Source organism: Syngnathus scovelli, chromosome 11 (genome assembly GCF_024217435.2).
Source record: "Syngnathus scovelli strain Florida chromosome 11, RoL_Ssco_1.2, whole genome shotgun sequence".
In the NCBI taxonomy this organism is placed as follows: domain Eukaryota; kingdom Metazoa; phylum Chordata; class Actinopteri; order Syngnathiformes; family Syngnathidae; genus Syngnathus; species Syngnathus scovelli.
Window position 1 is genome coordinate 4985675 of NC_090857.1, and position 27834 is coordinate 5013508.

At 41.3% G+C, this 27834-nt stretch overlaps 6 protein-coding genes and 1 long non-coding RNA gene across 12 annotated transcripts; 3 read left to right on the plus strand and 4 right to left on the minus strand.

Moving 5' to 3' along the window:
• The first annotated feature begins 247 nt into the window (after positions 1-247).
• On the plus strand, positions 248-1889 carry lhfpl5a (LHFPL tetraspan subfamily member 5a). The gene is made up of 3 exons (XM_049734902.2): positions 248-738; positions 977-1213; positions 1350-1889. Exons 1-3 carry the CDS (start codon positions 336-338, stop codon positions 1358-1360), a joined length of 651 nt encoding a protein of 216 aa, XP_049590859.1. The 5' UTR covers positions 248-335; the 3' UTR covers positions 1361-1889.
• Positions 1565-9955, minus strand: srpk1b (SRSF protein kinase 1b). 4 transcript variants are annotated; one of them, XM_049734897.1, is made up of 16 exons: positions 9859-9955; positions 9245-9299; positions 6238-6365; positions 6041-6149; positions 5832-5919; positions 5652-5739; positions 5180-5286; positions 4932-5097; positions 4546-4571; positions 4265-4466; positions 3682-4083; positions 3461-3555; positions 3267-3374; positions 3006-3075; positions 2811-2903; positions 1565-2624 (listed from the first exon to the last, which is right to left on the minus strand). In XM_049734897.1, exons 1-16 carry the CDS (start codon positions 9869-9871, stop codon positions 2443-2445), a joined length of 1932 nt encoding a protein of 643 aa, XP_049590854.1. In that variant the 5' UTR covers positions 9872-9955; the 3' UTR covers positions 1565-2442. The 4 variants fall into 4 exon arrangements, with proteins under 4 accessions (XP_049590854.1, XP_049590852.1, XP_049590851.1 ...); XM_049734895.2 differs by having other exon boundaries at positions 2811-3075; positions 3709-4083; XM_049734894.1 differs by having other exon boundaries at positions 2811-3075.
• LOC125977874 (uncharacterized) lies at positions 7264-13532 on the plus strand. 2 transcript variants are annotated; one of them, XR_007484760.1, is made up of 5 exons: positions 7264-7356; positions 8366-8457; positions 11860-11937; positions 12065-12247; positions 13267-13532. It is a non-coding gene; the product is annotated as an uncharacterized lncRNA (long non-coding RNA). The 2 variants fall into 2 exon arrangements; XR_007484759.1 differs by having other exon boundaries at positions 7270-7356; positions 8388-8457.
• On the minus strand, positions 10438-20016 carry mapk14b (mitogen-activated protein kinase 14b). Of its 2 annotated transcripts, none has more exons than XM_049734899.2 (12): positions 19564-20016; positions 16655-16784; positions 15120-15178; positions 14735-14846; positions 14239-14268; positions 13879-13926; positions 13543-13657; positions 13301-13372; positions 12769-12848; positions 12415-12493; positions 12043-12216; positions 10438-11948 (listed from the first exon to the last, which is right to left on the minus strand). In XM_049734899.2, exons 1-12 carry the CDS (start codon positions 19677-19679, stop codon positions 11881-11883), a joined length of 1083 nt encoding a protein of 360 aa, XP_049590856.1. In that variant the 5' UTR covers positions 19680-20016; the 3' UTR covers positions 10438-11880. The 2 variants fall into 2 exon arrangements, with proteins under 2 accessions (XP_049590856.1, XP_049590855.1); XM_049734898.1 differs by lacking the exon at positions 12769-12848 and adding an exon at positions 13121-13200 and having other exon boundaries at positions 19564-19840.
• Positions 20017-20702: 686 nt separating this feature from the next.
• tmem167b (transmembrane protein 167B) lies at positions 20703-22723 on the minus strand. Its single transcript, XM_049734903.2, has 3 exons — positions 22558-22723; positions 21800-21931; positions 20703-21638 (listed from the first exon to the last, which is right to left on the minus strand). Exons 1-3 carry the CDS (start codon positions 22565-22567, stop codon positions 21556-21558), a joined length of 225 nt encoding a protein of 74 aa, XP_049590860.1. The 5' UTR covers positions 22568-22723; the 3' UTR covers positions 20703-21555.
• Positions 22724-22748: 25 nt separating this feature from the next.
• On the plus strand, positions 22749-25376 carry LOC125977871 (axonemal dynein light intermediate polypeptide 1-like). The gene is made up of 6 exons (XM_049734901.2): positions 22749-23237; positions 23500-23639; positions 23706-23875; positions 23944-24122; positions 24480-24644; positions 24725-25376. Exons 1-6 carry the CDS (start codon positions 23157-23159, stop codon positions 24758-24760), a joined length of 771 nt encoding a protein of 256 aa, XP_049590858.1. The 5' UTR covers positions 22749-23156; the 3' UTR covers positions 24761-25376.
• On the minus strand, positions 24948-27663 carry b3galt6 (UDP-Gal:betaGal beta 1,3-galactosyltransferase polypeptide 6). Its single transcript, XM_049734900.2, has 3 exons — positions 27586-27663; positions 27384-27492; positions 24948-27103 (listed from the first exon to the last, which is right to left on the minus strand). The coding sequence occupies exon 3, from the start codon at positions 27091-27093 to the stop codon at positions 26074-26076; it is 1020 nt and encodes a 339-aa protein (XP_049590857.1). The 5' UTR covers positions 27094-27103; positions 27384-27492; positions 27586-27663; the 3' UTR covers positions 24948-26073.
• Between the last annotated feature and the right edge of the window lie 171 nt (positions 27664-27834).

Consider the following 27834-nt stretch of genomic DNA (forward strand, 5'->3'; position numbering starts at 1 on the left):
TATTTTATTATACTTTTTGTTTGGTGGTGTGCTGTCAGATATGTGCCTTCACTCTAATGTTGGGGAACTTTGTGTTATGTATTCATGTTATTGAAAGTGAATACCTTGAGAGTGAAAGTATCAGCTGAGCCTCAGCACCATCTGGCAGGCGCCTCATTTTACAATGAATCATACATGAGTGGGACATTTAGAAGGTATAACGCTTCTCCAGTGGGTGGTTTTATCTCTTCTCACTGTTGGAGGCGGTTGTTGGAGCCACATCAAATTAAATACACTTCTTATAAAGATCATTTTGGGAGCAGATTTTTTTTTTTTCACCCTAAAACGAGATTACCATGTTGCCTGCCCAGGAGGCGGCCAAGATCTACCACACCAACTACGTGCGCAACGCCCGAGCGGTAGGAGTGCTATGGACAGTGTTCACCATCACTTTCGCAGTTATCACAGTGGTGGTGTTCATCCAGCCCTACTGGATCGGGGACAGCGTCAACACGCCCCAAGCTGGATACTTTGGCCTCTTCCACTACTGCATCGGCAATGCGCTCACCTCGGAGCTCATCTGTAAAGGCAGCGCTCTGGACTTTGGCTCTATCCCGTCTGGGGCCTTCAAGACGGCTATGTTCTTCGTGGGCATCTCCACGCTGCTGGTGGTGGGCAGCATCGTGTGCTTCAGCCTCTTCTTCTTTTGCAACGCCGGCAGCGTGTACAAGATCTGCGCCTGGATGCAGCTGGCCTCCAGTCAGTGAGCATAAAGCAGACACAGCTAGGTCACAAAATTAGGTACACCTGCAAAACATGACATACCACATTGCATAAGTGAATCCAAAGATGTTTACTACTATACACTGAATCATGTATACGACAGGCGTGCAATATTTTGACTGAAAAAAAAAGATTTGAAAGTTCTCAACACTCGGTTCAGCAATACTCAACTCACCTCGAGGTCACCGACCTCCTGCGGCCCCTTCTCCGTCAGGCGCTTGCATGGTGATCGGCTGCATGATTTATCCTGACGGCTGGGACTCGGAGGAGGTGAAGCGAATGTGCGGCCAGCGGACCGACAAATACACCCTGGGCAACTGCACGGTGCGCTGGGCCTATATCCTGGCCATCATCAGCATCATGGACTCGCTCATCCTCGCCTTCCTGGCCTTCAGCCTGGGCAGCAGACAGGACAACTTGCTGCCTGAGGACTTTCAAGTGGAGGAGAAAGGTACCAGCACTTAGGGGAGGAGGGGGTGGAGGAGATAACATGCACTGAAAGGAAAACAGAGGACTTGCGGAGGTAGAAAGTTTCTTAATTCATTGCGAAGCCTCAATTTCTGTTGTTTTTCTTCTCTTCACTGCAGACAATGCATGAACCTACTGGAGACCGCCCAAGAAGATCAAAGTTCTTTTGGATTCACTGCGAATCCAAATGTGACGTGGAAGCAAGTGGCAAATCATTATTATTGGTTCAATTGAACACGAAACATTAATTAGACCAATAGCCAAAAAAAAACAAAAAAAACATTGGATGTAGTGTCTTTTGAGCAATGATGAGTCAAGACAGGTGCTCAAAACAGACGTTTAGAAACATTTTATTCTTCTTTACCTACAGAAAATAAACTTGGCTGAACAGGAGAACCTTTAAGAACCTATGAGCAAATTTCTTTTGAGCCGTGTGCGTACGGGTGGATTGCTGTAGCTATATTATTGACGTATCGCCCATTCCATGCATTTAAACAGCACCGGAACATTCCCTTCAAAGACTCCCTAAAGGCGACTGCGTAGGCCCAGTTTGATGTATAATGAATTCTAAAACCTACTCTTGTGATAATAAACAAGAATATCGTGGGTTTTGATGATATTGTGCAAAGCTGAAAACAAAATAAAATTCTTAGCAAAACTGTATAAAGACTGATCCTCTTTCCTCTTGTAATTGTGTACAAATGTAGAAATGCTTTCTAGTCCTTTCCATGGTGGTCAGGTTCTTTGAGGGAGTTTGACCACTAAAGATATAAATGATGGCACGGCTAATGCGATGGTAAACAAGACTGCACGTATTTGGCTTCTTGGTGATCTAAAAAAAGTTGGTGATTTGAACAGCAAAATCTGTTACTGCTTGCTTGTACTCGAGCGCAAGAACTACTGTCGATCTTAAATTCTAAGAGTAACTAAAATATCTGAACGAGTTCATGTGCTGTAGACACCAAAACAAACTTGCCCTGCGAAATGAACCCAAGAAAATTTGCTTCCTCTTCTGTCGGTAATCTAAAAAGAATGTGGATGGCAACTAAGGTGCAGTCTTAGCTGGTGTGACAAGTGTGTGCCGGATGCATCTGAAGGCCATGAAGAGTGCACAGTTTCGGTTTTAAGCCCATAATCTTCACACCCATCCTGTGTGCATCTAGAGGCGTGTGCGTGCATGTGTGTGTGTATCACAATTATATGCACGCCATCTTATGCCAGCCAGGCATTAGAGAGACACTGAGCAGCCGTGGCCCTTCTTTCAGGGACAAGGTCCAGCATTGGCTGCAGGAAGCTGCTGAAGTTGTGCGCCTCTTCTTTGGACCACTCGTACTTGTCCACCAGCACATCAAACATCCCCCATGGCTTCAGCTTTGTGATGTGTCGCAGGTCACCTAGGGTCAAATGGCGCATTTTTAAAATGAGGAAGCCACTCTGTATATCTAAAATATATTCTGTGGATGTACTGACTTGGATGCAGTAGTGTTCCACATATCAAATTTTATGACTTTGTGAACTTCTAACTAACTCACAAGGCACAGAAGAAAGGCAGATGATAGCAGCGGTGTGTGTGAGTTTACCTTTCTTGGTGAAAAACTCCTTGGAGTATTTGCCTGCCGTGATCAGCTTGCGAGGAACCTTGCCGAGCAGCTCGATGATCAGAGCTATGTGATCTGGAGACATTAAAGTCGCAATTAAAGAAAGGACATTGGCTTTCGTCTTGCATGTCTCGTGGTTGTTTATAGGCAGGATTTGTTCCTCAAGAATCCACAAACCTTCATCTCTGGAATAATCTTCTCCTGAGTGAGGTTCAAACAAATAGTCTCCAGTTGCCAGTTCGAAGGCCTGAAGACGGAGAACATCACGTATTTGTGATTACAAAGTTGCATTCTACGTCATAAGCTGTGTTGGCATCTTGACAAGTGGCGCATTAATTTAGCTTTTTATTTATTTTTACTCAATTGCCATCAGCACATGACACCCCCATATCAAAAAGATTAGCTCTTATTTTTCAGATCTACAGAGATCTGCGTTACCATGCAGGCTGTGCTCCAAATGTCTGCCGGCGTGCCATAGCCAGCTCCTAGCAGCACCTCGAGTGAACGATACTGCCGAGTCTGGATGTCGTCCGTAAAATGCTTGTGCTGCGCGAGATGGAAATCGATTAGTCAGTGGACACATTTCTGTCAAATCCGTTGAGAGATGCAAGTGTATTGTTTCTAATACTCACCACCCAGCAGGCGTTTCCAAGGTCGGCGATCTTAACCTGCAACTTGTCAGCATTCAGAGGATCCAAGGGATTTACTAACAAGCTACTAGATGATTCTATTGGAGGAAGCCCGACGACAGAGGCAGCAAAGAAAGAAAAAGAAGTGCAGATAGTTAGTGACAGGAAATGCCTCCAACAAAAATAGTGACATATATTTAAAAATGATATTCCTTCCAACTAACCACTCAAACTATTTTCTTCATCTTGACCTTGCGTTTTGTTCTCCCCTTGTGTGTCCATATCCTCCTCCTTTCGCTCTACCTTGACAGCATCAATCATCTCTGAAGTGGCAACGGGTGGCTCGGGGTCCTCTGAGCGTCCGTTACAGCTCTGGAAGTCGTCTTTGTTGCGTACTTTGTCGAGAGTCTGTATTTTGTCATCTACTTGGTTTTCATTCTGTTGGTCCTCTAGCTCTTCTGCAGACTGCTTGGTCCCATGTTCCGGGCTTTCTTGGGTGGCCTCGCTCACCGGTTCAGAGGCGTTACCGTTGCAGTTGACCTCCATGTTACTCTCCTCCTTGGTGGCGCCCTCTGTGGGTACACTTGGCTCAGCCACCTCTTGGGGGAGCTTGACAATGGGAGATTCTGTAACAAATGTAATAACGCTTTAATAAGCACTTCAATATTCTCATCCTGTAAGCCTTAGTAAAGAGGATAATGCAAACATTCTTAGTGATACTCTCAGAGGTATTAATTCAGCAAAAAAAGCATTTTTTTGTATTTCCTGTTTGCAAAGATGTTGGTGCCGCATCATTTGCTTAATCACCTGCAATCGGATGCTCTGTGTCATTTTGCAACGTGGTCGACACCGAGGTGGGGGCAGTAGAGATGTCAGACGTGGTTTCTTTTGTGTCCTCCTTTGTCTCCTCTCCAGCTTTGAGTGACGCTTCTCCCACCTGTCGCTGCTCTGCCTGCTTCTTCTGCTTCTTCTTCATCTTTCTCTTTTTATTCTTTGACATTTTGGCCATCTTGAGAGAGACAAGAAATGATCCATTTGTATTCCGCACAGCCATTCATACTAGTCAGTTTGAGGAAAGAAAAAATTACCGGCTTGGGTGCTGGAGCTGTACTCACTGTGGGAAGAGAAAAAGAAGAGGAGGATTGTATTACTCGAGGACATTGGAGGTACATCTATCACCTCGATGGAAGCTGACTCACACCAAGATGTATTAACAGACTCATGCAGAGGCTGTCTCTCATTTCTCAGAGCAAGGTGGCCGTTTAAACATTCAGTCAGTGATGACTCATAGCTATCATCTCCAAACAAGTTTAGAATCGTTGAAATTCCATCAATAAAGATATCGTCGAGCTAATTGCTCAGTGATGTCAATTGAAGACGACGGGGGAATTACAGCTGGAAATCCAAACAGTAAATCATGGAATGATGAGGAGAAATTGTAGCGCAAACACAGGGGAGGGATTAAAAGTGTAACCTGCAGAGCCAGAGGGCGGTACCACGCCAGTTTTCTGCCATTGCGTCGCTTCGACAGCCATTTTCTTGATATAGGACTCGTTGACAGTGAGAAGAATGTTTTCTGGCTTGATGTCTGTGTGGATGATTTTACATTTCGTGTGGAGGTAATCTAAACCCTGGAGGACCTGCATGAAAGTGACCAGGTACCATCAGCAATATCCAAACAAAAAATGACAGTTAAGCTTTCTGAAAGTTTTGCCGCAGTACCTGTCGAATGATGCTTTTAACACAAGGCAATGGTAGGCCTTGATAATTTGACTTGATGATCCACTTTAGAAGATGGTACCCCAGCACCTCAAAGACCATGCAGATATCTGGTGGAACACAAGTCAAGGAAGAACACAAGAAGGCATCGCTCTTTAAACAAGTCGCATTTTGTCGACCCACAATGGACTTTGCGACTACAAATGAAAGATCACGACATTCAGAGGGTGTGTGGGTGTTCTGTCAGAGAGCACAGCTGCAGACTGGATACTGCGGGAGAGGGGGGAAAAAAAAAAGTGACGGTGCCGTCACTGCATCAGAGCCTGTGACACCCAAGGATGTGCCAATGCACAGCGAGCTGTCAGCAGAAGACCCACAAATAGCTATGTAGAGAGATGAGGCGCAGGGTTTGAGGGCAGAGGGTGTCAAAGTGAGTCTACAAGTGGTCTTCAAGCACAATTGTGTTAAAAGATACGCGTGCCGTTCATGCCAGAAATTTTGAAGTCATCAAGAAGCTGCACCACTCGCTCCCTGCTGGGATCAGCGGGGTCTGTGTTCCGCACCTGAAACAAATGCGACAGAGACAGACGTATAATGGGTATTTGGCTGAAACAAAACACTAAAAAAAAATAAAAAATGAAATTGTCTATTTTACAGATTTGAGTAGCTTGATTTCATCCAGGGCCGTTTCTGTGTAATGCTCAGCGCTTTTGACAACCTTCATAGCGACAAAGCGCTTCTCCCTGCAAGATACACACAAAAACAATATTTTTTTGTGAATTAAAATGTACCAATGTAGTTACATGAGTATTTGTTTTTATATGCAAAATATGAATTTATCTCTGCAGTCTAGTAACAACTTACTGGATGTCCCAAGCTAGCCACACAGTGGAGAAGTGCCCCCAGCCAAGCTTACGGATCACATGGTATCTTCCGTTGAAAAGATCTCCAATCTTCACATGGTGATATCCCCCTGACCAAACCATAATGATGTGATTCAGGAGGGTTTTTTTTTCTTTGTTTTTAATAATTTGCTCTGATAACAGACAGAAAGTTGTTACCCTTGCAGTAGTCACCGGGGTCTTCTTGCTCATCATCATCAGAGCCCAGGATCTCCTCGTCTTGATCGGGGACAGGCGAGTCTGTCTGACTTGGCTTGGAGGTGCCACCACAGCTCTGAGGCTCTGGCCTTAGGGGAAAAAAAACAGGAGGCGGTTGGGTCAGAGGTCACAGAAAAAGGACATTTGGGATAAAACAGACATGCTCTTTGGTTAAAAACAAGAGAAAGTCTTTTTCCTAATTCAGTTTTTAAGTCAGATGGATGGAAGGAAATGCAGCTCACCAAACTAATGAAATAAACTAATCATGTTAATTACATGATCGTCAGTGAGGGGAACATCCCACTTTCCAAACTCCTTAAGTGTTGCTGCCTCTAAGCCACGTCTTCATGTGTCATCTCTGTGATGCTCACAGAAATCCTGCATTGCAAAACAAGTTCAAATCCTGCTGACTGAGCAGCTGAAGAATTGACATTTTCCTGCTTTGCCCTCTCATCACTAGTCTTTGCCGCAGCCGTTACTAAAATAGCAGCTATTACTCGAGAGGGCAATGCTGGAATTGGGGTCAGCACAGTTTCCCCCTTTAGCCACCCCCTAATTAACAAGCACACAGAAATCATTGCAATACTTTGCCGCTGGATAACAATACTGCCAAATTGTAATCAAAATGAGTCCAACCGAATCTGCTGCATCATTGGAGTTGCAGAGGGTCAGTTACTCAAAACAAGCCAGACACAAAGCACAAAATGTCTTCTAATCTGAGTGACCACAAAAATAACACAGATGAGAATCCTTCGACCAAAACCTAATATCATTAAACATTGACTGCTTTGCTGAACAGCTGATGGGGGTTACGGTGTGCCGTTCAAGTTGTGATGAGCAAATATGAACATAGTTGATTAAATAAATAAATACATTGCCCCATTGGTTAAACAGGATGACCCAAAGCAAAGTAATTGTTGTTTATGTTTGTCTAAAACAAAAAAAACTTGGATATGGTTCAACCTGTAATGTAAACTAGTAAGATAAGGAGCCCCTGCAGTGCTGAAAGGTCAAGCTGTAGAGCAAAAACAAGCCACCTGCTTTAGGAAGGAGCCCAGAAGGCAACAACCAGCACCGCCGGTGAGACTTTATACCACGTTTTGCTTTGCAATGTTTTAAAATAAACAATGCTACATGAGGCACTGACTTAGTAACACGCGACGACTAAATAACAGACAACAAACAAGTCAACTTAGCCCCAACGTTCCAAGTCAAGGGCAACCAATAAAACAGATCCAAATATCACAGATGAATCTACTGAATGTTCGTCAGATAATATTTTATTTATAGAACTGTTCTTGTCAACATCATTCAAACATACTGGGCAATGAATAAAAACTGCATTCTTCTAGTCAAACAAGATGTTTGCCAACTTGCTTCTATCCAGTTCAACTTGTCTCTGCAGCAGCCTTAGCACAGAAATGTTATTACTATACAAATATTATTTCATGGACAACACAAAGGCCTAAAACATGCAGTTATTTAAGAAAATAGCAGTAATCATGAAGATTAAAAACTATAAGATACAGCTTGAAAGGACAAATTAAATCCAAGTCATGAATAGAATAATGTGAAGAGAAGCAGTAACTTTACAAGAGATACTTGTGCATATGCATTTTTTTTTTTTTTTTTTTTGCTGCAGTACGCACACACTAACTGACATTCAAACATTCTTTGAATGGCAAAAGTCAAGGGCAAACATAAGCATACTGCGCTTACAGGACAATCTGTACAATTCAACATGTGGACCTGATTCAAGAAAACAATCCAAAATGGTTGTCAGATCTGCCTGCTTACCTGCAGGATGCACGGATACCCATGGGACTTGAAGCAGGGAGGAGGACAGGACAGTGGAGGAGACAAGGGCAGGTGTTCAAAGATGCTCTCACTCCATTAGTCAAGAGTGGGGGGCAAAAATATTCAAGGGTGAGGGGGCTGGGGAATGAGTAGCACAGTTGAGATGATCCAAAAGAAGCAAAAACAAGTGCCCACACTCAAGGCATCAGCGCTCGCAGTGTCTCGCTTCTCCACTTGCACATCAGCTTACAATCTCTTCATTGCTCTCGTCCTCTCTCTCTCTCTGACCGAGAACTCTCCTTGGCTGCCGTCAGCCTCTGGCCCCGCCCCCTGCACTAGCAGCAGGGAGATGATTGGACTACACAGCTCAGCACTGCAATGCAGGTGAGGGACCACATCAACCATTTCTTTCACTCCACCATCAGCTTCTTCAGTTGACCTCTTCATCCTTATTATCCTCAATCACAGGCTAGAGAATGTTAACATCACACTCCTTTGCACTGGAGAAGCAAAATGTCACCGAGGCTAAACACTGCAGCACTGAACTCCAATTGGGATGCTTTATACATTATGTGATTATTGGACCCACCTCGTAGTGACAACTATAGAACGGGAAGCCAGAAGTGCATTGTTTGGCTTTACTTCAAAAGTATTCTGCAGTTCTTAAACTTGTCCTTTCACAATAAGTTTCTACTTCCTTAAATATCACCCAAAAAAGGCCAAGGGATGATCAAAACATACACGTCAAGGTTGACTGAAATGCACTGATGCCTTCCATGGAAAGCCAAGCACAGTGACACTTGCATCGCTCGTAGCCTTTATATCATTTTCAGTTAGTCTTCTTACTTGATGGGAAAGAACGAAGGGCAAGTTAACACGCAGGGTGAGGGCAAAACGGATAGATGATGGGTTATGTAATAAACTGCAGTTGAGAAAACAAGGAGGCGGTGAAAGATGAAAATAGTGGGCAATGATTTATAACCACTAGTATACGATGCAAGGACGGTCATGTAAATGTTGGTGACTATACATTTGTATACACCCCTGCACATACCAACTTTAAGTATATAGCACGACTTGGTACGAAGATGGATTACTTCAAGTATAATGTAATAAGCAAACAGCCTACTTTTTTTCCATGTTTTTTTGCAAAATATTTATGAGAACTTACTTCTTTCCAGTCTTTCGAGGCTTTGTCCTCTTCTTCCTCGCCTGTAAAGCCAGTACTGTCAAGTAGAATAACACCACATGGGTTAAAATCAGAACAGTCCATACATGTTGTACAGCTTTCTCCGATAAAAAAAAAAAAAACAATAATAGAATCCCTAACAAAAACCATAACACAACATAGCATCACATGTTTTATTATGGAGGGAAAAAAAGAGTCCTAGAATGATGCATCAAGTTGACAGGTTCTCAATGCACAGTCACACACCCAATTTGCTAGCGAGGTGCATCCAAGTTGTCAATTAATTCAGCCTTTATCATTAACACAAATAGTTTGCATTGACTTAGTGGGCTGGTGGAACTTAAGGAGTTGACGCTTTCTCATTATTGTAGAAAGTTTGAGCGCATCCGGATTCCTAACAGTGCTTGTCTCGTGGACACAACTAGCATAAATGCTACAGTACGCACACAAAGTAAAGCGCATGGTCCATCTTTTAACTATTACTTGGTGGGGTTAACACTACATGAGACATTATCATAGTGGCATAATCTGCCTCCGATAATGTCGAGAATAACTGCGAGAATCTAATACGAAAGAAAAGTGTTTAGTTAACGTACCTTTTCTTTCCATCGCGGCAAACCAGTCTGCGAGTGTTGCGTTTAGGAGGTGTTGGAAATACCAGCACTATAGTCTTTTCAATCTCCAGCGCGGTAAGAGGGTGTGTTCAGGAAACCTAAGAAATATTCCAACTTTGTAAACACTAGTATGGTGTTTTGGATCGAAATGAAATATTAATGATTATGAAATATTTATTATATTCACTTTGATTGACAATAATCGATGTTGCTGTCGTGTGCATAATAAATATTCCCTGTTGTAGTTTGTTTGTATTGCATGTGTCAACATAACCGGTTTACAAGACGTGGACAGTCCAATTTTCTTTGTCTACCAGATCGTTCAGTTCTTTCCCAGGCAGCTCAAAATAAACTAAAATAAAAACAACAGCTATTTAACAATACATTTACGTCACAAGTATCTTTACTGCATATTTAAGTTGTGACATTGTTATTATGTAGACCATTTAGCGTTCCCTAGTGGTAGCAAGCTTCTACAGAAATATTTTTTGAAACTGTGCAGTAAATATATTTCAGAATTGTACATTAATTTAACTGTATTAACAATGCACTTTTACCCTGTTTGAAAAATAGCCACCTTTATTTTCTCACGGTAGCGTTTTACAGGAAATTAACCAGATAGTAAAAAAGGACCTAAAAATAGTGGTGCCAACAAAACCAATAACCAATAAATTAACGAATTAATTGAGAATTCAGCATCCAGGGAGTAAATATTTAAATGCTATACATGTGTCTTTCTATATATGATTCAAATCAATGACAAGATGTGGTTTGAGCATTCATTGGGAGAAAAACAGAACCCCCGTCAAAAAATATTCAAACTACGAGCGCTTAATTCAACACACACAATAAAACGTCACATTTGAAAAGCCCTAAATAAAAATAAGTATTTGCAAATGAAGCACTAAAGGCAGCATGTGTAAATTTGACTAGCTTCCTCAAATAGTCCGCTGAGTAAACAGCCAAAATGTGTTACAAAGTGTTATTAAAACAATCGAATTGTCTTAAATTTTTTGTTTGGTTCTGGTAAACGCAACTACATCAGACAATACATTTTGTGTTTGGTAAAGGACAGCTCTCCATAAATAATAAACTGAAGCTTGTTTTTTTTTTTTCCACAAATAACATTCTTTAACATCAATATACAAAACATCTGAAAAGATCATAAATATAAGACAACCTGACGTCCATAAAACATTCAATGAACACTTGTGATTTATAAACGCAATATGATTAAAGTATACTGCCAGCCCATACTGTGGTGGATAACATTTAAAACTTCAAGACATATTACACCATAGTGGTCCTGCAGGATGAGGGAATATGCTTAAACTATGGACCGAAACTAAAGTGCTAACAGGAGCTAAGACTAGAAACAGACAACAAACCTCTCAGCGGTGTAGAGAAGTTACATAGAAAGACTGAATCAAATTATAAAAACAATGTTGCAACTGTTACATATACTGAAGAGATGTCATACATACTTTATTCATTAAATAACAAATCTCCTTTTATGCCTTTTATGGCATATCATTCATACTGTGGGTCCAATATGGTTACTGGCCTGGCTGAATCACTTGTATGCAAACACTGTTTTTCTTGTCATTCTAAAACACACCTATGTACAAAAATATGGAATTTAAAAGTGGAATTCATTTTATAAATATCTCCCTAAAACATTTCAATCCTGTTTATCAAGTTTTCTTTTCATTATCCACTAAATAGAAGTTGCTCCAATTTGCTTACGATATAAAGAGAACAACGCTAGCTGGTAGCCTCACTAAATTATTAGTTTGTATTGAAACTAATAAAAAAACGGAACCACTTCATGAGTGACGGGAGAAACACACAAGTCAAGTTCAATCCCTGAAAAATTACCCCGCAGAGATGTAAAGATGGCAGGCACTTGAACATTGTGGTGGTGTCGAGAGTGTTCGGAAAGTGTTGCCGAGTCACACAGAGAGGTTTTCATGTGTTTCTAAGGTTGGTTGCCTTCACTCTTTCTCATGACTCCATCTCATCCCTGTCGAACGATGGAGGCTCGAAGCTGACCACCTCCTCGTAAGTTAACCCTATTGGACAGAACAGGGAGGCAGAACCATCACATCTAAGTTCTGCCAGGAGCGCGACCACCTCCCCTTAATGATCCTAACTATAGCTACTTACTCTTCCACTCCTCAATTTCCAGCTCGCGGCTTTCAAAGCTCTGGTCATAAGGCTCCGCTTCAGGCTCGTCATCTGGATCGTGATACTGGGCAAAGTAAGGGTGGGCCAGCGCCTCGGATGCCGTGATCCGTTTGTCTGTGTCCAGCACCAGCATTTTCTCCAGCAGATCCACAGCTAGCGAGAAGGAACAACATGAGAACGACTGGTAAGGTGCACAATCTATGGTGGCTGTTGAATACAATAAAACTGACTCCATTTCGCCAATCAAATGCAGCCAGGCATGAAAAGGGCTTTGTGGTTGATGAGACCACTAGAGGGACTCAGTGAGCCAAGAAAAACATTATTTTTTATTTTTTTTAAAGGCACACTTACCAAGAGGGTTGGCGCCGATAAATACATCCGCAAAGTTTCTCTTGGGCATATGGGGAAGTGAGTTGATATAGTTCCTTGCCTGTGAGAGGAAATAAAAACACAGCCCAGCCATAACACAATGTGAAAAATCTGCACTGCTATTGTTGTAAATTCACCTCATCTTCCTTTATGACACGCTTATGTGCATTTGTTTTTGTAGTAGTATTGAACAATTAGCAGTCAAATGTTAACAAGCTCAAGACTGACAAAATACTAAATGGCCGTGACAACTGCGGTGAGACAAAGAGGAAACAGAATTAGCTAAATGAGAGCAGGAGAGAGCATCTCCAGCAGAGGCAGCTTGGCATGTCTCACCTCATGGCTGGGCATCCTGCTTATAAGGGAGGCCGGGGGGGTCCCCGTCAGACGCATTATCTGTTGGAGCTGGTTTATGTCTAAGGTGTCTGAGTCAAGGGGCATCATATCAAGAAGGGGAAAGAGCACGGGCATTTTAAGTTTGTGCATGAAGAGTGAACAAACACAGGGTGAAGATGACCATTTTAAGAGGCTATTGTTAAAGATCTTCAGCCATAGTGCCTCCATACTTCTAATACATGCTAAAAGAGAAGCGTGTGTCAAGCAGGAGCAAAAAATGAGTTTTTTAGGAAAAGAGCAAAGCAGATGCAATGCAAGGAACGCAAGTACATTTTGACTGCTTGACACTCACAGACTCGGAGGAGATTTTCATTGAGAGCTCGGACCCAGGGGTTCCAACGAGCAGCATGACAAGCTTCAACTGATCAATATCTATCTCACTGACATGAAGGAAAACCATTAGCTGCATTCGTATACAGTTCATGCACTCATCTACAGCCTTCCCCACAACGACAGTAGAATGGAAGGATACGATCCGTGCCGGGGAACAGCGTTCGTCCGGTGAGAAGTTCCGCCATGATGCAGCCCACCGACCAGATGTCCACTAAAACATGGAGGCAGTAAAACAACAGTGAATGTTTTTTTTTTCTCAAGTCATTTTCTTTTGTTGTTGATGCAATATGATTACATTTGTGAGGAGTCACAGTCCAAATATGTGAAAATGAATGATGCCGTAATGAGAAGTAAACTAACATCATATCTGAGTGTCCGTACCTGTCATGTTGTAGTGCATCCAGTTAAGCATGATCTCCGGGGCGCGGTACCACCGAGTGGCCACATAGCCAGTCATTTCGTCATCCGTATGCCGGGCCAAACCAAAGTCCAGGATCTGAGGAACCAAAAACATTGGCGCTAAAAGTCTGTCCTAGTCTACATTCTGTGTTTATTAGGGGTTCTTGCAAAGATAATGCTAGTCAGGTTTGATTGTCTCCATAAAAGAAGTAACAATATTTTGATTATTGTGGTTGCATTTGGTTTGATTGCATAACTGCATGAGTAGTGGCCGTACAGCATATTGCGATCAGTATTTCATTTTCGACGGCAACACACCTTCAACTCGCAGTCTTCATTTACAGCCAGATTACTGGGCTTCAAGTCCTGGGGAGTGGAGATAGAAAGATAAGTTAAAGATAAGCTCAATTCAAACAGACAGCAATGATGTGTGACAATGTAGCGTCACACCACAAAACATGAAATATGATGCTCTGTTGATTGTTCTAAACCTTTATTCGGGCCATGTAGTATTGAATCATGTTTTTACCCATGGTTAAAACTAGGATCAGGGTTTCAAAGTAGGGTTTAAAACTAGAGTTAGGGTTTCAAAGCAGGGTTTCATACTAGGTAGGGTGGAGTATGCATGAAGTGAAATGTGATCTCGATACTTACAACCTATTACACAACAGCACTTACTCTGTGGATGATGTCTGCAGAATGGATGTACTGCAGAGGGGGGGAAAAAAAAAGAAGAGAAAATGAAACATGCTCGTAAGATAATGTGTGTTGCTGCAGTTGCTGGAGTAAAAATCTTTCCACTTTCAGAAGGGGTTGGGCGCAGATCGAGTAAACATTTAACTGGAGTTTACTGGAGGCATAAACATGTCGAAAAGTAAGGTGAACTCTCGCAGGAGCGAGAACTGAGGCTGCCTATAGTTAAGATACATATGTACTATAAATAGCCCTTTAAATGTTCCAAATTGCATGCCTGAGCTTTCCCAGACATTTTATTTCAATATTATCATACAATCACATTGCTAAGAATTGACGGATGAATGTTAAAAATATAACTTAAAACAGCATCTTGAAAATTTGGAAATGTAAACACGAGGTTGACTACTCTTCGGGAACAAATTGTGTTTAACTTGAGGAGGGTCGACTGTAGTAAATCAAATATGAAGCAGTGACTGACCTTTAGGCCTCTGAGAATCTGGTAGATGAGGAACTGGACGTGGTCGTCGGTCAGCTTCTGACACTTTACGATGTTGTTGAGGTCCGCCCCCATTAAATGGGTCACCAAGTATCTGCAAAACAGAACCGAGCGCTGTAGTGACCTACAAGTGCAACAAGCTCACATATCCGTGACGTCACCCCCCCGCGTGGAGACCATGTGCACACTCATTGGAGTAGTCTATGCACACAAATGCACAGACTGCCAGATGGCTGTTACCATGGAAACAACTCCAATGTTCACAGTGCATGTGTTTAACCTACATTCACCTAAAACACTACATATAAGGTGGAATGTGATAATCGTTGGTGGAGCAAGGGGGGAGGGGGGGGGGTGTATGACTTACACATCACTGAACTCTTCTAAGCTTGTTGCAGGTGTGAAAACATCTAACAGTCCGATCACCTGAGAAGGGAAAAAAAGAGAAAGCAAAGATCCTGTTTACACATTGATATGATGCACTATTTTAGTCTTCTTCAATATCCTGTCTTTAATTTGCAACACGGAGACAGCAAAGCCGCTGCTTTAGATTTACAAAAGCGTTTGTAGTTAGATTAAATTGCCACGCTGTTTTGCTTTGTGTGGTCTAATTGAAAGAAAATGGCTCTGGCAAAACATACAAGTTAGGCAGCGACTAAACTGGTTTGTTTTCGGGGAGTATGATCATTGTGACGTGCAGAAAAGGTGATGCCAACCCGGAAAGAAGTCTGAATATTGACAAAAGCACACACCGAGAGCAGAATGCTAAAGTTGGTGATCAAGGATGTAAAAAAAAAAAAAATCAGCTGCATTCCATTTTTGATAAAATATTGATATTTACATGACATGATTCATGGCATGTCAAAAAGTAGGTCATAAAGGAATGCAGATCCAGGGAACCTTCCCCCCCCCCTTTCCAAAACAGAGTGCTACAGATCAGTTATGCTATCGCCGCTCACCATGAGCCCGCCTGCACACAGCACCCACACAGATGATTGGTAGACTGCAGTCACAACAAATATCGGATTGGTTCATCTTAGCTTTCCAAACTCAAAACCCGGGGAGTCTCCCGGCAACAGCGGGAGAAAAACAGAATGTCTGTCTGCACAGCAAAAGGTAATCTAATCCAACATGCGGACAAATTTAGAATGCACAAACAAAAAGAACACAAAAAAAAAACCACTGCATGCAATTTTTGTTATGACGAAACAACACGGCAATATGCTTGATGACAAATTCCACGTACCCTCATATTGTGGCCTGAGGTTTTTTTTTTTTTTTTACTCAACCGCAGATTGGCCCAAGTGTCTACAAAGGTGAATAAACCTTTGCAGCTTCAACTCATGGGAGAAAATATTATTTCTACTTCCCCTCAGGCCACATGAGTGTGATACTCCAAATTTGTTTTCTTGCGCAAAACAAAACAAGGTGTTGTTAGTCTCACATTTTGCTCTTGTTTTGCTTCAGCTGGGTATCGAGAATGAATTAAAAGTGGAGTGAATGTATCAGGAATTTGTGGTGTCATTTGCAAAGAAGAACAGTTGGAGAGTTTTTCCTCTTGATGTGGGCAACCATGAGTGTTACAATGGAAACGTTCTAGTGTGATCAAATGTTATTAATTGTTCACAGGAAAGAATCTATATACAAGAGAAGATGTTTCTTTTGAAACCTTCCATACTTAACTGTCTGTAAAATCAGTATCAGAATCACACATTCACACATTTGCTTTTCCAGCAGCACATATCCTTTGCCTGGAGTCGCTTGACAAAGTTACTGTGATTATGTAACGTGAAGTGGTCAGAATGGATGCAGCACCGGCACACAGCATCTAAAATCGTGTGGGCAAGTGTCTGCAGGTGATTTTATCTACAATGCACGACCAAGTCTTCTGGTGCAACTTACATTCTCGTGCTTCATATGTTTAAGCAGCCGCAGCTCTCTGTAAGTTCTCTTTGCGTGGATGATGGACTGGAACGGTCTGGATAACTTCTTTACTGCTACCTTCAGGCTCGTCTTCACGTCAAATGCTGAACTGTAAGATATATAAAAATAGTAAATTGATTGTAAAAGGTGCATTTGAGCAAAGTCAAAAACATTTCACTGACTTGTACACAAAGACAACATGCAGGCCAGTGGTTTCCCCTAAAAATGAAAATCAGATTTATATATTTCAGAAACACATAAAACCGTTCACTGCAAGCAAAGAGAAATTAAATATAACAGAAATAAATTGAGCTATTGTCTTTCTATGCTTTGCACTATTAAGCACCGTCACATAAATTGCTGGACACATTGACAAATATGTTAACCAACAAATGAACAGCATAAGTCCATCATCACATGAAGTGGTCCTCGAGCTTTGATAGCTTTTGCCGCACTACTTTAGTTTTCTCGTACTGTATGGCCTTGATGGCAACATGCCAGTGAGTCCAGTTCAAGCAAAAAAAAAAGTCTCCGTGGTTGTCACATAATAAAGAAGGATCAAGAACAAAGGAACTAAAAGATGGCTGGATCAACTCAAACACCCCAATGCTGGAATGAGAACGCATTTCTCGAGTGTAACTCTACACCTCATTGCCAGAGGAATCAGAACAGAAATGGGTGTGACGAAAAGAAAAGCACAGACGGACATTTTCCGTGTCGAAGTGACAACAAATTCTTTTGGTCAAATTCGTAGATTTGCCCGCCAAACTAGAAAACGAGACAACTGTGCTCGATTAAGACAATGATGCAGAAGAACGGTCACGAGTCAGATGGGCCTGCCTGCGTTCACCGAGGGAATACGGGCCGGGCCGGGCCGGGCCCCCTTACAATAACTCGCATTCCTTCTAGGTTGACTAGTTACGCTGCATTACAAATGGCTCATTGCAAAACCTGGTGCAGACAGACATCAAGCAGGGAGTGGTGCACCCTAATTTAGCCTTGGCAGCTTGAACTGCAAAACCTGTACTGGTGACCTGGTCCACATATGCAAGGTGACCTGAATATTGAATTCTATTTCTCCACTAGTTACAAGCGGAAGAGGTGAGTCATTTCCTCAAGTGGTACTTCCCATAGAGCCACACTTACTAACTTTAGTCAGCAGCCTATCAAGATGGCCCATAATAAGAACATTATGATACGCAGAGTGTTTTGTCTTCTTCGGCACGAGCGAGATAATCACATGCAACCGGTGGACCTTCTGTCCCAAACAACCTGCATGTCATGGCCGGATTGAAGACCAGTCGTTTTTAAGTGTGCTGATCTGCAGAATAAACAAGTCAGGTCTAAGCAAACAGCAGCTAATTAGTCTGTAATAAAAAGAAAGAGTAATAACAAAGTGGTCATAAAAATAAAACAGGAGCGATGTTGTGAGTTCAGAGGGGTGAGCAGAGGTCAGTAAGTAGCACGATGCAGCCTGCTAACTTCTGGTCTTCGTTCTTCTTTCATAGAGGAAAGCACTGAAGGCTAGTCTAGTGCTTGCTCAAGCCAGATGGGCCTTTCCATCTTCAGTCCAAAAATGGACAAGTTGATATTTTCCATATGCAGTAATTTCTCTGTAATACAAGACTACACAAACAAACTGCAACAAGTAACATAAAAATCTAATTTAGCTTATCTCACGTGATCATGGAAAGAACCGTTATTGATAGTAGTTATGACAGGAACTAACAGAACTGGTGTGACAATAAAAAAAAAGACAATTAACGAGAAGCAGAACAAGCTGTTCTGTACTTCAACAAAGATGTGCAAGTGCTGTCAGGTTCCACATTTTTCAGCCACTTCAGTTTTGTTGACCTTCATGTACATAAAGTCCACCTCATATGAAATAAACTTGTGTTAAGAAAAAGGAGACATCACCAGAAATAGTAGGCTCCTTATTGATTTTTCAATACGTGCCTTGGGGTTTGTAAGTACACCACACAAAGCTGAAAAATGTCGAAAGAAAATAGACGCACTCAGCACGTTTTGGCATTCACAACATTCTCCCTTGAAGTGAAAGTTTGATAAAGCCAAAGTACTTTGTCACTTAAAAACTTGCAAGCAATTTATTGACATGTGACAATGATGTCATGGAGTTGCAAACCACTACCAACCACAAGCAGAATATTTAATTTTGGTGTTAAATAAATGTTTAGTTTTTGTATAAATGGTCATGGATTAGTTCGTGTTTGTGTAAATGGTAATAGATTAAGGGGAGCTAAATTGCATTACTCGCATTCCTGATTGAAGCTTTGCTGCATGGTGATGTCATTGCTTACTTTGAGCATCTACAAGTGCACATGTATAGAAAGACTGAAGGGTAAGTGAGGTGCCATGGCAGGATTTAGTGCTGACTAATAGATGTGTGCCTCACCTCGGGACTGTGAGTCACGCCTGTACTACAAAAAGTGACATCATTCTAGAGTCATCATCGTGCTCTTTTTTTTCTGCCTCCTATTCAAAGCCCTCACTGTGCACAAGGGGGCCTACTTTACTTACTGCAAAACACGTGACCTTCTGGTGCTGTGCAGGCTGGCTGCACCCAACTGGAAAATGCATAATGCATGCAGAGCGCCGATTGCAAAGAGTTAGCTTGTGCATGCTGGAGCCTGGGATACAATCGTAGTGTCCTAAACTGGAATCAAATGTGATGAACAGGCCGTTCTCAGGCCCGATGAAGGAGCATGCACAGGCACGCCGCCACTGCCAAGGCGGGTACAAAGCTGCACATTTCCAAGTCGGACGATTCGCAAAATAAACAGGGTAACAATGACAACTTGGGAACATGCACGCTCCTTTTGTAAACTATAAAAAGGTCAATAAAAGGCATGTTGAAAGCATCCGCTTACCAAACAGAACCATAGGCACCAGACCCAACGGGAGACAGGTTCTGGTACCGCTCCGGGACCTCCCACATTGTTTTGTTGAGCTCCTGCCGGTAGAAAGTGGGTCTCTCCTGAGACATTCCTGCGGATTTAAGTAGGTCCGCAGCGACGGGGGAAAACAAGGCAGCGGAAACTTGTGCCCTCTCCTCCCCGTGTGGCACCCACAACGCTGGGCTACTCTTGGAAATAATTCGACAAGACTGACGCGATTTGTGGAGGTAAAAGGCCGAGAACCAAGGGCGCCCCGTGGTGCAAAATTGCTTCCAAAGAAAGCTCTTCAATGCTCCGTGCACTTTCTCGATGGAGGTAACTTCCTCTTCTAAAGCCGCTGGGTCAGGTTGGATGAGCTTCTGCTCGAGTACTCGTTCGCTCTCTTTCGTGTTCTGCTCGGCATGCGGAAACGTGAGCGCGTATTTGTCTTGGTCACAGCGCGCTCTCGGTATAGAGGTCTCGCGAGAACCTCGAAATCGCGAAAACAAGGGGAGCTTCTTACAGTGCTGTTTAGAGGGCAGGAGATTCCCTGTCAATCATCTAGTCATCTTTCGTGTTTATTTTTGTTTTATTTAGGAACTCAGAACACTTGAACACAAATATAAAGGCAAATATTATTTTAAATAATCATAAAAAGCACAATATAAAATTAGGGGTGCTTTCAAATTTGTGGATTGCTCAATAGTTTCAAAATATATATAATTATATATATATATAATTATAATACTTCATTTTCAAATATGAGAATTAGGTTTATGTTTATTGTATTGTTTATGAATATGGCATCAAGCATACAGTATAATAACATTACAGGGGTGTCAACTCTTTTTTTTTTATCATGGGCTCATAATGGCTTGAATAATTTTGAGTGTACAGTAGTGTCAAAAGCAGCAGAAAGTTTTGGGAATGTGTCACATTTCAAAATTCAGCACCTGTGACAGAGCAGTCAAGTCAATCCGTTTGATTGGATTACTAGTCCAGTACATTGTGGAAATTAGAAAGTTCAAGTCAGTCCGTTTGATTGGATTACTAGTCCAGTACATTGTGGAAATTAGAAAGTAAAATTTACTGCAGACTTTCCAGGGATGTGTCAAGCAACTGATTGCACTGAAAACAATTGTGATTTGGCTTTATTTTGCATGAGTGTCAAACATACTGAATAAAGGTAATAAAACAAATACACAACTGGAAATCTTTTATAAGTGATTATGTTTTGATTTTTTTTAATAAAAACAACATACAAGTTGTGTTGCTAACATTTTACCCAAAATTCCATTGGACTCCCCTCAATCATTTCTTTCAATAATAGCATGAAATGGTCAGATAACCACTATCCTTATTTAGCATTGGTATATCATGAGGCAGATTTAATAATGGTCCAATTTGTAAAAATATCCATTTGTAACAGTAGTCATAGACTGATTTAAAAAATAAAACATGCAGTTAGATGGGGTAAATTGTGTAGTACAAGAACCTGTTTCAAATTCACTTGTGCGAAAACAATGGTGGGGTGTAGACAATTGTGTCAAAATACATCATATATTATTTCTTTATCCAGTCACTGAAGAAGCATTACAGATGTAACCAGGGAAAAAGTAGATGATCATTTTTAGATTTGAAATTACTCATCCAAACTAAATTGATGATGTCCAGGCCAACAATGACCATACCTTCAGTATAAATAACAATGTGAATGAAGACAACAGCATGAGTTGAAACCAGTACAACCATAGTGCACTCCCACTTCTCTTCTCTGTAATAAAAACTGAGGTGGTTTAAGGATGACCTCATCTGTTTGGGAGACCCCATCTCCACAGTCGCCAGAGGGGGGCAGCACTGACGAGTCCATGAGAAGATGTGACGTCATGGGTCACATAGTCCACGAGTTGTCCCACAAGGACCAGGTATGGCCTCACTGAGTCCTGCTTGCGCCAATCCAAATCTTTCCAATCCAGTTTGGTTTCATCATTTCAGGAAGATCAAGTAGAAAGCCATGACCACACAGCAGATCGCTACAGGAATATGGAGCCTTGTCCCAATGATTGCAGCTACAAAGAAAAATCAAAAGATGATATTTCATGAAAAATAAGTGGTTAATAAGGACTGTAAGGTAATTACCAGAAAGCACCCCCCCAAACTAATCTTAAACCATTTTAAAATGCAGACTATAACCAAGCAGCCCCTATTGATTTGCACCATTTGAGATTACCTTTGTAGAAGACTCCCCATACTCCTTTCTTTTCTGACAGCAGCCAGCTGTTGAGGCGAGGAACCTTTTTGAAGTATGCACATGTGCAGATGAAGAGCAGCCCAAACACCAGGATGCCATCAAAAGAATACACTGTAGGACAAGGGCACAAAATGGACAAAAAACTTATTTTAATGTAAAAACTAAAATGATCTAGCTCATGTGAATGACATCCAGGCAATTGTACATTAACAATTTTATTTTTACATTTAAAAAGCTCTTTACTTGGTCGTGAATGCTCATGTAATCCAGTGTTATTTTGATAGGTGGTTCTGAGTACAAGTGATCAAATCACTACAACACTCCAAAAGCTTTAAATTGAAATCACTTAAACACAACAAATGTTGCCAATAACAGTGTTCGACGCGGGTTTTAAAAAATATATTGAATGCTGTGCATGTACATGCAGTATCAGTATTTTGAGTTGCATTGTTGTAAACAATAACATAGTTCTAGTTTGTTCAAAGATTTCAATGTAGAATTCAGCAAACCGACGCAAACCACGGGATGATTTCATTATGGGTGGTAGGATATTATTTAAATGACAATTTCAGCATATTCTAGGTTGATAATTTAGCAGCACAGATTCAGTTTGAGAAAGTGAAGCGACAGCTCACGGGCCACGTCTACAGCTAAATTAACGTTAGCTTTTGCCTGCTAAGGTAACTACACTTAAGCTGACATTTATTCAACTAGGCGTTTTAATGAATACCACTTACCATTTGTCATATTCGCAGCGACCTTTTATCAACGTTATGTAACTGTTAACTTATGTCCATCAAAACGCCATCGTGTGTTTCGGAAGAGGGAAGCTAACGACATCGACTTCGCAGTCACTGAGTTGACATTTCCGGTTTCAAACCTCCTTTTACTTCTTTGCTTGGCGTCCATAGCGCACGGCTGCCACCCAGTGGAAGTTGGGATTCTCAACACCCTTCACAATACAATTTAATGTAGTATTTTCACCAGTTCGTTAGCACAATGTGTGTACAGTGTCGTATTAAATTTTGCTAAACTTGACATGACCAACCATAAACGTTATTTGGATATGCCGTTGAAGATATTCCCTTGTCACGTCTTTTTTTTAACACGCCGTCAATGACAAGCACTGATGTCACTGCTGGTGACGTATTCGCAAGTGGCGAGATTACAAATCATAAACAATGCTCAGTTTCAGGAAATGTAATGCTTTACAAGTGGCTAGGGTCACGCTCAATATCGAGTTGTCTTGGTAAAAGAAAAAACATGAGAGATGGGATGGAATCTTCGGGAATTTCCTCTGAAAATATAGAATTGGAATATTTTTGTAAAGCTCAGAATGAATGCACCCGCCGAATCTCTCCTCAGATACGATCCTCCAGTTTTAGTTCCCAAAAGTGCAGATAAAAAATCAGCAAAGGTGAGTAGCATCCCTCTAGTTTCAAAACACTATTAGGTATTATCTTTGTAAGGGAACATTTAACCGATACAAAATACCCAGCTCATATTTGGTCATATATTATATCTGATGTCATGATGTGATGTCATGACTGCAGTGTTCTGACTGATTCATTTAAAATAAAAATAAAAAATGACATAACCTAAGTGTGTATTAAATATTGCACAAGACAATAATAATAATATATAATTTTGTTTTTTTTAAAAAAACACGTTTGCTTCAGGGACGTCCTCCAAAACCCCTCAAGTCAAAACCTCAGCAGCCTGCAGACTCTTTACTACGTCTTCGTAAATCCATAACAGCAACGCTTGAAGACATCAAGCAGAAAAATGAGAACCTTCTCAATCTTATGTTTCCACCCAGGTATCTAAATAACTCTTCAGTCAATTTCACAAAACAGTGTTATTTATTGTCATCTCCCCCTCGCAGGAGATGGGAGGAAGCAAACAAAGAGTGGGTGCAAAGAGTCTGCAGTGAACCATCTACTCGAGTGGACGTGGTGAACTTGGAGGAAGAGTTGGATAAGAAGCTGCTGCAAACACGGGCTATGGAGACTGGAATCTGCCCTCTGAGAAGGCAGTTATACACAGAGTGCTTTGGTATAGACTGTATATGATATATGTAAACTTTTGAATACCAATTTTTTAATCTTAGTTTTGTTGAATAGATGAATTGATCAGACAGGTGGTCCTCATTTGTGCCGAGAGGGGTCTCTTGTTGCTGCGGGTAAGAGACGAGATCAAAATGACCATTGCTGCCTATCAGACGTTCTATGAGAGCAGTATGGTTTTTGGCGTGAGGAAAGCCCTGCATGATGAACAGGACAAGGTGGCCCTGAAGGACAAAGTAAGACTAGCGAACTACAAATTACTGAAAGAAAGTTGTGCATTTTCAGTTTTCGGGTGAAATTTCAGAATTCTTGAACAATATAATTTACAATGTTTGAAATATTTGAACATAAAAAGGCTTAGAAGTGGGCTTCCTTGAATGATGAATGAAATATTGAACAGTTGGACAAAATTAGATTCAAAAGGTTAGAGGTCAAAATCATATACCCTGTAAGTCAATTCATTTTTGGTTTGTCATGAAGTTTCCCCTGAAGGCCAAATATTTCAATTGTTTTGTGACTAGTAGAGATATTTTAACCTCTCAAAGTTGTATCAACACATTTACATCTGTCTGCTTTTCTTTTATCTTGTATAGATTTCTGATTTAGAGAACTTAAAAGAGGAGCTGATTGAGAAACTGAATCACCAAAAAAAGAAATGTGTGGAAGTGAAGAAAATGGCAGCTGAAAAACAGGAAGCGCAAGAAAAGAAGTGCACCGAGGAGATTCAGAGCCTGAGGAAAAACAACCAACAGATGAAGGTCATTCATCACTACACAGCAATTTTAATTTCGTCTCAACTAATTCTCATTTTCTCATTCTTATACATCCTTCTCGTTAGGTCCAACTGGAGGGTCTCCTCACAGCAAAAAAGTAATTTTGCCTATATGAAATGAATTGTCCCAGTATTTTTTTTTTGTGTTTAATCAAAATAAGACATTTGCAAACATCTGCTTTTACTTTGGAAAACAATGACCATTTTTTTCTTGTGTGATATTGCCTAACTGTTTTGTTGCTTTTTAAAAAATCAATAATTATGAAATAAAAAGTTTAATAAATCGTAATGAAGGAAAAAACTTTTTTTTAATACACTTTAAAGCAAATAAAATTATTTGCTGGACAACGAATACATGCGACAGTACCACGTCATTTTAATAATACATCAAGGGAGGATGACATAGTATAAAAAAAATAATAAAAAACAGCAACTGCTGCACAGTGTTGTAGAAACATGTTGACTTGATCGCTTCATAACCATCACATACTCTGTACATGCATCTCATCTCGTAAAGAAACAGGAAGACCTGCTTAACAAAACACATTCAACCATTTTCCCTTTCACGCAATGTGCAACTTGCAGGATGTCTTGTGTGTGTACCTTTGATCATAAACTTTTAAGACTACAAATTCACTGTGCCTCCTCATATGCCGGCATAACAACCAGTGTTCTTACTGCATAATAAATTAACAATAAATATAATTTTAAAAAAAAATTACAACACAATATAATGCCAGGTATGAATTTCCTAATGTGAAGACCCACAGATTTCAACAAATGTACAAATGTGATGAAGAGGAAATAAAGGTAGTGTACAACACAGCTGACACGACTGACAAGGCTGAAGAAGGCTTGTACAGAAGGCAGAATTTGATATTTAAAATCATATTTCCACCATTACATGAAACACGATTTGTGCAAAATTTGTCTTCGACCTTTAAAACAGAAAAGCATTTCCCCTTGTAATTGTGAGTGCTCAGAGAAATAAACATCCAAGGACAATTTACAGCATTTTAAATAAATTTCAGATACACTTAAGTGCAATCCTGCCCCACAGTGGCTGTGAGCAGTAATGGGATGACATTAGAGCAGTTTTTCAGAACGCTATTTGAACTTTAGTTCTGTATCCTTGATAAACATCTCAGAACATCTTTTTTTTTCAAAATAATCACTTTATGTGACATTTGTTAAATCTGTCAGTATGACCTGACCGTCGTTCAAGAGTAAAATAATTTGGCCTCATCCATTTCCACAATTATTCTCCCATTTGTATCCATTTGGATCAAATTGAATCATTTGGTGATTTGTGAGGAGAACACAAAGCTACAATGGGGCTCGTACTGTAAACGCAATAAGGACAGATTTGAGTAGGGATTGAAAGTTGGCTTCAGCCCAGCGATGAGGAGATATTATTAAGGAATGCCCTCCTTCCGTTGGCAGCATTGCGAGGGGGGCACAGCCCAGTCGTACACGTATGAGAGTCGCAATTTGACTTCCTCCTTACAGAGCCTGCCGTCACGCTGCAGCATCTGGTGCTTCTCCAGCATGTCCTCCAGACTTTGCTTATGTGTCACCAAGTATTTATTGTTGCAACCACGGGATTTATACTCCGTGTCAAAACGCGGGTCATGCATCCGGCGAACATCCACCGGGGCCAACCACGCACCCAAAGACACATCCTCACTCTGCCATATTTTCAAGTAGCCTGCATTAAGATGCACATATCGCACCAGGTCGGATGATAGGATGTAGCCACCGCCCAGAGCGTAGGGCAGGTAGTAGTCACAGAGCTCCCAAGAACTTTCCCGCCACTTCCCAGCCGACTTGACTCGTCCCCGGCCTGAGAAGAAGCCCCAGTACAAGCGAGTGGGCTCTTTCCCTCGCAGCTCCTCTTTAAGGATGTCCAAGCGAGCGAATGTGTCATCATCTGCTTTGAGGACAAACTTGAAGTCCACATTGTGGTCCAGCCAGGAATACATGTGCAGCAGCTTCATGGTTAGGTTATCGTAAGAATCTTTCAAGTCAGGCAGTAGGAGCAGATCCTTGTGTCGTCCTTGTTCTACGTTGAGGTTCTGAAGGTCTTCATTGGAAAGCCCTAAAGTTCCTACAACAAACATGGCCAGAACATCTGAGTCCCGCTTGGACAGCCACGTGCTCCGGATGATACTTCTACGCTCCGTGTACTTGGGCCCTGTTGTGATGAGGACTACCAGGAATGCCGACATGTCTTTGGACGAGGCGGAGCGGTCGTGCTGCTCCGGACGGGGATGTAAAGCGCTGGCATGGGGGGCCAATCCCGGTGGATCGGCATGACCCTGCTTCAGGGTTTCTGAGGTACATTTGGCCAAGAAGACAAGAACCACAGCAAAAGTGCACACAGTGCACAGGAACAGCGCAGTCTTGTGGCGGCAGACGAGACGAACAAAATTCATGATGCTGAGCCTGTCGTGCAGGGAGAAAAAAAACATTTGCGGTCATGTCATCAAAACATACTATAACTATTCGGACATTGATAAAAAATTTAACATTCCAGCTCTGTACAATGGATTTGAAATGAAATCAATCAATCCAGATTCGCTTTAAGTGCAGACAACGAGCTCTGATTTGATAGTATTTACATCCAAATCAAGAACTGCTTCTGAAGTAAATTGAGGCGCTTCATGTAATGTTTTGCTTTCCTCTTAGCTCTCCTTCATCATGCCAAGTTTGTTGGTTTATTTACCTGAGTACTAAAGTGGCCCTTTTGCGAATAGTCAAGCCACAGCAGGCCTTGAAGCTTTGCTAACGTTGACGTTGGCTACCGAGTCCAGGCGCCTTGCGTACTCTGGCAACTGTCTCCACAAAAAGCAAAATCACACATGGTGCGTAAGTTAGGTGAAGAAAAAAACGAAACATGTAAACATAATGGTTTAAACTCGCAGAACCTGGGCAGACGTGGATTCTTTCATTTTTTTTTACCCCAGGAAACGAGGGAGGCTGTGATCAGTGGATACCGGAAACATAGACCCCAAACGGGAAACATTAGATCACAAATAATACATATTTTATTATTATACTCTATATCACTTAGGTTTGGAAACGTCTCCGAAAAAGAAAAAAAAAGCGAAAAGTGGTAGTAAATAGTAAAGTAGTAAATTGCGCATTAAATGGACATTAACTTACAACTAGGTCAA

Bases quoted from the DNA above. Each gene is read 5' to 3' on its own strand.
- lhfpl5a (XM_049734902.2), top strand. From the start codon at position 336: ATGTTGCCTGCCCAGGAGGCGGCCAAGATCTACCACACCAACTACGTG. The intron at 739-976 runs GTCAGTGAGCAT...CTTCTCCGTCAG, and splicing joins CTGGATGCAGCTGGCCTCCA to GCGCTTGCATGGTGATCGGC.
- srpk1b (XM_049734894.1), bottom strand. The intron at 5,920-6,040 runs GTAAGTTGTTAC...TGTATCTTGCAG, and splicing joins TGGCTAGCTTGGGACATCCA to GGAGAAGCGCTTTGTCGCTA. The intron at 4,084-4,264 runs GTGATTAAGCAA...CATTTGTTACAG, and splicing joins CACAGAGCATCCGATTGCAG to AATCTCCCATTGTCAAGCTC.
- mapk14b (XM_049734899.2), bottom strand. From the start codon at position 19,679: ATGTCTCAGGAGAGACCCACTTTCTACCGGCAGGAGCTCAACAAAACA. The intron at 16,785-19,563 runs GTAAGCGGATGC...TATATCTTACAG, and splicing joins GGTGCCTATGGTTCTGTTTG to TTCAGCATTTGACGTGAAGA. The intron at 12,217-12,414 runs GTAAGTGTGCCT...CCTTCTCGCTAG, and splicing joins TATCGGCGCCAACCCTCTTG to CTGTGGATCTGCTGGAGAAA.
- tmem167b (XM_049734903.2), bottom strand. The intron at 21,639-21,799 runs GTAATCTCAAAT...TTTTCTTTGTAG, and splicing joins ATGGGGAGTCTTCTACAAAG to CTGCAATCATTGGGACAAGG.
- LOC125977871 (XM_049734901.2), top strand. From the start codon at position 23,157: ATGAATGCACCCGCCGAATCTCTCCTCAGATACGATCCTCCAGTTTTA. The intron at 23,238-23,499 runs GTGAGTAGCATC...CGTTTGCTTCAG, and splicing joins CAGATAAAAAATCAGCAAAG to GGACGTCCTCCAAAACCCCT. The intron at 23,640-23,705 runs GTATCTAAATAA...TCCCCCTCGCAG, and splicing joins AATCTTATGTTTCCACCCAG to GAGATGGGAGGAAGCAAACA.
- b3galt6 (XM_049734900.2), bottom strand. From the start codon at position 27,093: ATGAATTTTGTTCGTCTCGTCTGCCGCCACAAGACTGCGCTGTTCCTG.